Genomic DNA, 9,973 nt, shown 5'->3' with positions numbered 1-9,973 from the left:
AACTGGAAGAAAAAGGAAGACATGATACCGGCATTTGACATTTAAAGTTGCTGTTTCAGTACACTTGTCAAAGCCAGCCAGGGTGCTTTGCCATCTCAGAACAATTTGTTCACTTAGAAATTAGAGGTGTTTGGGCCAATAAATCGAAATTTATTTTGTAGTAGTCATTTCTCTTAATGGACGTGTTTTCCAGATGTTGCCTAAGTCTAGTCGTCCGGGCCCTCTTCCAATAAATGAGGAAAGTTTGATTTCATTGGTTGTCACTGTTGATTTTGTCTAACCTTTGGACTAATGGGTTCATCCCAGTATATCTGCACTGATATATATATGACTTCCAGGACACTGGAGAAATTCATCTATCCTCTTACCGGTAAGTGTCAAAGTTAACTTGCTTCATGGAATTAAATGTTTTCAATTCAATAGGGATAAGCTTTATTAAAGGTGTTTGAAATAGATGTGTAAGGATAGTAGTTGGACAGTTTGGGAAAAGATCACATTTCTGCAGTCCACCTGTTGGAAGCTTGTAAATGGATATTGAGAGGGAAGGGGAAGTTGGAATGGTAACTCCTGTGTTTATCAAATTAAATTCTACTGAGGCTGGTTATTTTGTTCCTTAAGATAGAATTTAAACTTTGCACTGTAAGTACCTGTGTTAATGTTCATAGAATTTTAAGGTAAGTTTGTATTCTATTGGGGGAAGTTTAAAGATTTAAAATGTTCCATGACATGACTGAGATGGTTACTTGATTTCTTCTGCAGAAGATCAAATCCAATGGTCAAATAATTACTATTTAGAATTAAAGCTGACTAAAAGTCTTGCTTCAAGAATGGGGTGGTTTTATCCTTAAATTGCATTTTAAAAGTTACCCAAACATGAATGCAGCACAGGCATAAGCTGGTGGTGAGATTAAAGAGGAGTTTTCTGGTACTTTTCTTTTCTTCTCAGTGATGGCCATGGAGTGGAAGATGCTTCCCATTCACTTGTTGCTGCTACTTTCTGTTTTCTTGATTCAGCAAGTTTCTTCTCAAGGTACCTTAACCATCCAAAACTGTTTTATTTCACAACTATTGCTAATCATTCAGTTCTGACTCTTAGGCCAACAAAAGAAATAGAGATGTCTAAAAATGTATGTTTGTTGAAGTTTAATGCAGAGTACAACCTTATTATGTAAAAACGTACCTTTTATGAGCATTTTGGAATTCTCACTCTTGTCTCCTGTGTTACAGAATCTTTCAAGAAGTTTTGAGCTTTTCTATAGAATAATTTCTGTATTGATTATTCCTAGGGTTATCCCAAAAGTTTAAAAAAATATATACAGATGTTGCTGGGGTGATACAATATTATTTGATTAACTGATAAGATCAGTATTTAAATAGTATATAATTTTTATCTAAATGTTTACAAAGAAATTTAATTTCTTACATCAAAGTATTGATAAAGCACTTCAATGGACATCTGCAATATTTGAAATGGCATTTTATTAATCTTGAAAATGCTCTCTTTCTTATATAAGGACTATTCATCCAGATACAGAATTACACAGATGTGAATGTCATTTGATATTAGGTGCATGATTGTTATGGTGAAATTACATTTATGAAATAGACATTTCCAGTAAAATAATTAAAATTCTCATGAACCTGAGCAAGAAAGGTAACTGCCTGCTATGGGCATAGTTTCAGAATCGCTGAGATAAGAAAAGATGGAAAATGCGTGAAAGCAAATATAAACATTTCCAAAGGAATGATGACGGCTCTGGGATCTCCAGACCCCGGTGCTCTTTCATGATAAATTACAAGGTTCGCAGCACTGGGTGCGTTTTTCTAACCCACCTTTCCTCTGTGATAGTCAATTGTTCACTAAAACGGTTTACTCTCCTTTAAGTAAATGAATTTAAGATTAGTTATTAAAATGAATAGCAAGAGAAGTACAGACATTTGATCTATGAAAATAAACTTTTCCTGTAAAGACATTTGATTGATTTCCTATTTCAGAAATCTGCTAACGGTAAATAACATTTTGATGTTGCATCTGCTTTTCTTGCCTTCTCAACCTCTTCCCATTCCCTTTTTTCTTTATATATAATATATGTATTTATATACATACACTATATATGCATCTGTGTGTATTGTGTGTATATGTATGCAAACACTTCTGAAAGTTTTCCTAATATTTACTGTTTAATTTGCATATTAAGACCTTCACTCTCCTGCAATCATCATTTTGAGAGGTTTTTTTTTCAGTGTGTTTCAAAAGTCCTTCTATGGATTGGCAGATACCACCTGCCAATTTCTATTCCAGAGACAGATTCAGTGGTTGCTTTTCCATGGTTATCTCTTCAGGGAGGATTTCAAGGTGTTTTTCAAATGATTTTGAAACTATATTGGAAGATATTTATGATTTTGGTTTTTTTGGTTTTTGTTTTACCCAGAAATATTCTGTTCATGACCTTTACATTCATGTCCAGGTCTTATTTCAATAGTTATTCATTTTGCACCATTTTAGCAGTGGTTGTAAACATCTGACTTCCCTGACATTTAAAGATCCCAGTTCCCCCCACCAATGAAGGGAAAGGACACTTAGAAGAGTTTGTGCGGGTATAACCAGCTTTCCTCAAGCTCATCAAGAACAAGAAGCACTGTGATTGTTGTGAAAGTTTGGGTTTTAGAATCAGATATATTAAGAGTTCAAATTCTAAACGGGCCGTTGATTTAAGATCTATAATAATAAAAGCTAATATGCTAATTAGACCAGACATCCAAACAACCTTCTGGATGTCATTCCAGGCGTCCTTCTTGATGAAGCCACAGCATTGGGGGCTGAGGCAGAGGCAGATAGTGGCGATCAGGCAGGAAGGCAGAGGGGTTAGGGACAATCAGGCAGGCAGGCAAATAGTTAGGGGCGATCAGTCAGGCAGGCGAGTGGTTAGGAGCCAGGAGTCCCAGATTGCGAGAGGGATGTCCAGCAGTCAGACATCCCCCAAGGGGTCCCAGATTGCGAGAGGGTGCAGGCTGAGCTGAGGGACCCTCCCCCCCACCCCTCCCCATGCAGGAATTTCATGCACCAGGCCTCTAGTAACTATATAATTTAGGGCCAAGTCAGGACACGTCTGAGAGTGAAAGAGGTCAATATGAATAATTAACAGGTATTCATTGACCTATAATACGTATATATGCTGGATCTGTTCACTAGCTGGGTGCCCTGAAGCAAGTTATTAAAATTTCAATCTTTCAGCTTCCTTATCTCTAAAGAGAAGCTACTCAGAGTCTCTTGGCAACATTTTCAAAAGCGTTAGAGATAACATATGACTCAGTACCCAGCACAGAGAGGCTCCAATGATGGCAACATCAGTAGAGCTGTAGCTGCCACCCCCCTCTCAGGAAAGGTGCAAAGCTCCTACTTTGATTTTCAAGAGTATTTGTCTTCTCAGTCTAGGAAAAGAATAAAGTGAGTCTGATAAAAGATCAGGCAAAGATCACCTGGACGTATGGCTAATTATCATCCCCATCCTTTCCCAACGGACACAATTCTCTCTCCCCAAATGGCTCTGTCCTCCTCCTGAGATCTCTCCCTCTCTGTAAGTGGTTTGGCCGTGTTTACCTATATTGTGTGATTTTAGATGTATCAAGCTGTGCAGGGAGATGTGGGGAAGGGTATTCTAGAGATACCCCCTGCAACTGTGATTATAACTGTCAACTCTACATGGAGTGCTGCCCTGATTTCAAGAAATTCTGCACTGTGGGTAAGTGCCTAGAGCTGGCATCTCCCCTGTCAAGCATCGCTGTTCTTGAGAGTCCCTTGCTGTGCTCTGTGCGTACTATTGCGCATCTTGTTGCTCAAGTGTCTCTCCCTTCCCTTGCATAAATGTCGCAGCGTGCTGTACCTCAGGTTGGTGTCAAAGCTTGTCACTACTGGGGGAGTTTAAGCGGGCCTGGAGATCTGTCACTTGCACAAGGTTTTTGATTAGTGCCAAATACAATGTCTTGTCTTCAATAGAGACTTAACACTGTGACTCGAATCATGAAGTAACAAGTAATGAGTTGTCATTGCTTAGTCAGGAAGCCCTTCAGACGTTTCACCAGAAGAATCTATGGTCCTAAAATCTTGCTTACTACTTGACTTTTTAAATACATATATTGACATGTTTCTAAATTACCTAAAAATGGCACTTGAATGATGAAGCATTAGTGTTTAATGATGAGTTTCAATGAAAACCCAAAAGGTTTGAATTTTCAATGAATGGTAGGTAATATTTCACTTGAATATATTTTTGGCCATTTTATTAACACAGAGACATGTCATATTTAATGTATAAAAATTATAATTGAAATTGCCTCAATGTTATCTTTGCTTTTAGAATTTGCATGTGAAGCTCATAAGTATATTGTTGTACAATGTATATGTTGTGTTGTGTTGCGTTGTGTTAAGGTAACTATTTCAAATGGGCCTGGTTGGAGTCATTGGATCTCTAACCAAGGCTTTTTTTTTTTTTTTAAATAAGCCTGTCATACATAAGTCCACGCCATAGATTAGGCTGTGTCTTTCACCTCTACTAAAATTTAGTTTTAAGGCACTAAATTTACAAGCAAACCTACCAAGAATTTGTTAATAGTGTGTCATAATAAAGGTCTCTGCATTATAAACAGGGACTTTTAATTCTGAGCTGAAACATTGATCCATTTGGAATATATTGTTGTGGGATCTGAATATTAAATTAACAGAAATCTATTACAATGAGTGATGTGAGGAGGAAAAAAGATGGAGGGATTTCCCATGAAGGGAAACGTTTCCCATTGTCCATACATGGAAATGACTTGGGGTAGCACTGGGGTGTCTCTTGGAACCTCGAAGGGCAAACATGTTTCTCTAAGTCCCCATATTTCTTTCTTGACTTGGGCTGTCTCCACTTGGGAAACCATCCATTTTCCTAAGCAGAGGACTTATAAATGCCCTTTGGGGCTCTAGTGAGCTAGAAAGGTGGGAAAGGGCTCCCCTTCATGGGGGTGGCTGTGTGGTCCTCAATAATCCTAAGGCGGAATGTTTTGTTTTGCTCTGGGTAGAGCTCTCCTGTAAAGGCCGCTGCTCCGAGTCCTTTGAAAGAGGGAGGGAGTGTGACTGTGACGACCAATGTAAGAAGTATGGCAAGTGCTGTCCCGATTACGACGATTTCTGTGAAGGTAAGCATCAGTCCCAGGGGGTGCTTCTGGGGTGCAGCCAGAGCTGTGCACACACCTTGGCTTCACTGATAACGCCTGACACGCAGTACGTCCCTCTGAGGTGTAGCTTTCACTAACATTTAAGTTATTTCATTCTAATTTTGTTTCAACAAGATGAATTGAGGGACGGCCGCCTCTCCCAGCAGCACTCCCTGGCTCAGCCAGGCTCCAGGAGCGCAGGTTGAGTAACAGAGGGTGGGCCTGAGTGTAAATGCTTCTCTCTGCAGGTGTGGTTCAGTTTCAGGTTAAATCAACAGTAACCAACTCCCTTGATGATTTCTTGTCTCACCTGAATGGTCAGCTGTCCTTTGAACTATCTGTGCTTTACAAAGTAATGTTTTTCAGTGTGTATTTAAATATATGTTATTGACTTTTTACAGAGAGGGCGAGGGATAGAGAGTTAGAAACATCGATGAGAGAGAAACATTGATCAGCTGCTCCTGCACACTCCCTACTGGGTATGTGCCTGCAACTAAGGTGCATGCCCTTGACCGGAATCGAACCTGGGACCTTTGAGTCCGCAGGCTGATGCTCTGTCCACTGAGCCAAACCGGTTAGGGCTTCAGTGTGTATCTAAAGGGAGAACCAACACTTTTTTGCTTCTCTAAACTAGAACATTTGTGAGTTAGTTTAAGGCATTAAATTTACAAGCAAACCTACCAAGAATTTGTTAACTGTGCATTGTATGTCTCTTCCCATCTTGACAGTCTCTCTCTCTCCAAGTCCTGTGCCTGATAGTCAATAACAAGGGATAGTCTCATCTTAAAATCTTCTCTGGTTATGGGTCCCGAAGGAGTACTCTGAGAGTGTAGTAAAACCATCTAAATTTTACCAAAAAAATCCAAGATTTAAAAATATTCTTAAACAATGGATTTCTTTCTGTTACCAAATGTTTGTTCTTAAAGCCTTTTGTTAAAACAAGACAGTTTGTGGAAGAAAGTGTAGATGTGCATTGCTTGCATAACCCGATCATTTTATTTAGACAAGGCTGCACGCCCGCTCCTTTCCAGCAGGGGAGAGGGCAGAGAGCTGTCAGGCAGCTGAGCTGAGGGGCCTTTCTTCACCCTTCAATGTTTGCACTAGAAAGCATTCCAGGGATAACGGAGAGGACACCCTTGTAATGGAAAACTCAGAGCAGAGTCCCTGCAGCTTTCAGAAGGACCCGTGTGGGCAGGACATGTTTACTCACCGCCCTGAGAACCGTGCTGGCTGTGAGTCAGGACGCTAGGAATGCATCTTGGGCAGAGGATTGGTGGGGAGTGAGGAAGCATTGAGAGAACCTGTTAATAAAGATAATGCCTTAGGCTACTACAGGGTGGCCAGATTGCATGAGGTTTGTGCAAAACGCGGGGAAAATAAAGGACACCCAGAGCTTCAATACTTCATTTTTAAAGAATAGCAACCAATTTATCTTGTCAACTCTCCACTCAGTTGTTTCAAGATTGCTGGATTCTGCTTGTAGGCATCTGTAAATCTCAGGGATCACATTTCAAGAACTGGAGGCATCAGCAGTCGAGCTATGAACGTGGGTGAGAAAAGCCAAGAGGTTAAGTGTGTGTTGAGGATCACTAGTTAGTATGTGGCAGAACAGTTTCTCAAGTTGAGGTACTTGTCGCCTTTGTAGCGGGGAGAAAGGGAGAGGTGCGGTGGTCAGTTCATGGAGACTGCAGCCATCGCTTTCTGAGATGCTTGGTAAGAGCAGCGGGTTGATGGCAACCCTCCACTCCCCAGAGCGTCCCCACTGTCCTCCGCTTCCCACTTTCCCACAGGTCCCTCTCCTCTTCCTCTGGTTCCTAATGATCAGAACAGGTCTTCTCTTCTGGACATGAGGAGAGGTGGGAGGAGGGGTGACAAAAGTTTAAAAGAAACACATCCAACCATGAATAGCCGTTTGACTTGGGGAAGGGCAACAAGTTTTGAGAAAAGCATCATGGGAAGCTGTGGAAGTTTTACAAAAGTGAATATTCATTTAGAACTTTCATGATAAATTGGCATCATTACTTGTAAAAGAACATGGAAACAAAAAATGTAATTACTCTATTTCTCACCCACATGCAATAATTATTTTCACCACAGAAGGCAGACACAAGGGATGGAGTTTATAAACCCAAGCACCTTTTAGATAAATACCCCCAGAAATCATCTAGAATAAATGTTTGCAAACAAGAAAATGAAGTTCAAAAGGAATTCACACTTTTCCCTAAGGTCTCAATAAGAGCCTTGCAGGACCAGGACTGGAATTTTCCTGAGCCCTGAGCCTTTGCTCCCTATCATAACATAAGAGAACCAATATTTTATAGCAACACATCCTCAGAATTAATTGGTTTGGAGTAGTGCTGGGCCACAGCCTGCCTACACTGGTTTTCACCAGCATCTACTCTTTTTAAAAAAATGCTTTTGATTTCAGAGAGAGGAAGGGAGAGGGAGAGAGGATAGAAGCATCAATGATGAGAATCATTGGTGGGCTGCTTCCTGCATCCCCCCCTACTGGGAACTGAGCCTGAAACCTGGGCAAGAGCCCTGACTGGGAATGGAACCATGGCCTCCTGGTTCATGGGCTGACGCTCAACCACTGAGCACGCCGACCGGGCAAACCAGCATCTAATCTTGAAGACAGATGCATCCATGGCTTTCACAGTTAGAGTTGCTGATGAGTACAAACAGATGTTAACCGACCTGTCTTGCTTGGCCTCAGTGCATAGCCCCACATCACCACCATCTTCAAAGGCTGCACCTCCGCCTGCAGGAGCACGTCAACCCATCAAATCAACAACCAAACGTTCACCCAAACCAACAGACAAGAAGACGTCTAAGAAAGTTATAGAATCAGAGGAAATAACAGAAGGTAGGAAGATGACAGAAGGAGGTTTCGATGAAATAAGTATCTTGCTTTTAACTGACAATTAAATTAGAAGGGCAGTTGATTATGTTACCGTTAAATTAAATCAGAACACAGACATTTATTGATTAGTAAATAGCATTTCTTGTTGTATTTGGACTGGCAGTTCTTTCTTGCTTTAAATCACAATTGGCGTGATCACTTTTTTATTTGATTTATAGAACATTCTGTTTCTGAAAATCAAGAGTCTTCTTCCTCTTCTTCCTCTTCCTCTTCAAGTATTCGGAAAATCAAGTCTTCCAAAAATTCAGCTGCTAATAAAGAATTAAAGAAGAAACCCAAAGGTTTGAGCATTGATAAAGATCAAAGACTATATCAATGCCATAACAATAATTACCTAAAGTAATGCGTGTTGATAGAGTGATTTGAAGATATTTTAATACTTGGGGAGGGAGGTGTGTAACTCTATAAAAGCTATTTTAGAAAATACCAATGCAAACTTCCTTTAGGAAATTAGTGCCAAGCAGCTAAGAAACCAACGAAAGCAAAGGGTAAGATGCTAGAAACTGGGAAACCACAGGATGGCGCCAAAGATGATTGTGGTTTTTTATTCCAGTTCCTGACATCGTTTTTCTTTCTTCTTTCTCTTCCTTGTGTTTTCATTTTTCCTTCTTCAGATTTTTTTATTTTACTTAACAAACTTATATACTGCTTTAAAATGCTAATTTATTAAATTCTCATACACCTCTCTGGGAAACTCAGTATTACTCTCGTTTACAAATCCTCTTTACCGTTTTCATAATCAATTAGATGTCATATCTGGCTGGTTTTTCTGTAGAAAATGTACTACAGAGTAGGCTCTTCCCTCCTGAAAAGAGGTTCCCTTTGTTCTGCTTTTTATTTCCTGAAATTCTAAACGATATTCTCTTTCCCCAGGAAGTACTGGATTTTGGATACTGGAGTTCTAAGGAACTATTTCCTGGGTGGTTGTGATTTCCCCTGAAGCCTTCTCTCTAAACGAATAGCCAGATATTTAGTCTTTGAGTCATCCAGAGATTCCTGTACCCGATGGAAGTGCAGTACATGTTTGCTGAATGAACTCATCTCATGATGTGCCCTTGGGGCTCTGTAGTTCACCCGTGGGGTAGCTGCTATGGCAAATCCTGTTAAATAGGGTCTTTTAGCTGCCATAGCATCCTAATTTCCTTTCTATACCTGTGGGACTGGGCAGAAGAATGAGAAGAGCTAACAGCCCTGGGTATGGAAATAACTCAGCAGGAGGGGATGACTGGAGCATCTTGGATGTAGCTGTAGAGGCCTCTCAGCTAACGGATGCAGTGAATCTACAAGACGTTGGAACTAGGCTTCCAGGAGAAAGGGGCACTGAGCAATGAGGAAGAGGAGGAGCAGAGAAAGGGAAGGCCAAAGAGCTTTAATGTAAAGAGATGAATTAGTGTTATTGATCGTATGGGTAATTTCAAATTCGCCACATGTCTCCGTCTATTAATTGTAGTTTTACTTGTACATTTTACCCCTTATTCATTCCCTAAAATAGCCCACTAAGACAGGTTGAGTATTTAACATTTTACAATAAATTAATAGACATTATTAGAGGTTAGCAACCTGCCTAGAATCACACAGTCAGTGATAAGAATGGGAGCTTTACATAATTACTAAAGACAAACTATTCAAGAATAAAAGATGTGTATTTTTTTCTCTAGTAAAAGATAACAAGAAAGAAAATCCTAAGAAGAAACCTGCCCCGGAACCACCAGTGGTAGATGAAGCTGGAAGTGGATTGGAGGAAAGTGATTCCAAGCCCACCCCAACTCCTGACTCGCCCACCACTCAAAGCACTAAAGTTACCACAACTTCCAAGGTTACAACAGTGACAACAGTAAGTCCTAAACCCAGCCC

At 40.3% G+C, this 9,973-nt stretch overlaps 1 protein-coding gene across 1 annotated transcript in view; it reads left to right on the top strand.

Annotated features, from left to right (window-relative positions):
- The first annotated feature begins 352 nt into the window (after positions 1–352).
- The window catches only part of PRG4 (proteoglycan 4), a 14,838-nt gene continuing 5,217 nt past the window's right edge, over positions 353–9,973 (top strand). Inside the window, exons 1-7 of the mRNA XM_006772942.2 lie at positions 353–370; positions 947–1,030; positions 3,621–3,743; positions 5,062–5,178; positions 7,913–8,062; positions 8,278–8,400; positions 9,778–9,865. Of these exons, the coding sequence (XP_006773005.2) occupies positions 949–1,030; positions 3,621–3,743; positions 5,062–5,178; positions 7,913–8,062; positions 8,278–8,400; positions 9,778–9,865 (683 nt within the window). The 5' untranslated portion in view covers positions 353–370; positions 947–948. The remainder of the gene's footprint in view (positions 371–946; positions 1,031–3,620; positions 3,744–5,061; positions 5,179–7,912; positions 8,063–8,277; positions 8,401–9,777; positions 9,866–9,973) is intronic.

This window comes from Myotis davidii, unplaced genomic scaffold (assembly GCF_000327345.1).
Source record: "Myotis davidii unplaced genomic scaffold, ASM32734v1 scaffold362, whole genome shotgun sequence".
Taxonomy (NCBI): Eukaryota; Metazoa; Chordata; class Mammalia; order Chiroptera; family Vespertilionidae; genus Myotis; species Myotis davidii.
The sequence above is the reverse complement of the archived record's forward strand: the minus strand, read 5'-3'. Positions and strand labels throughout refer to the sequence as shown.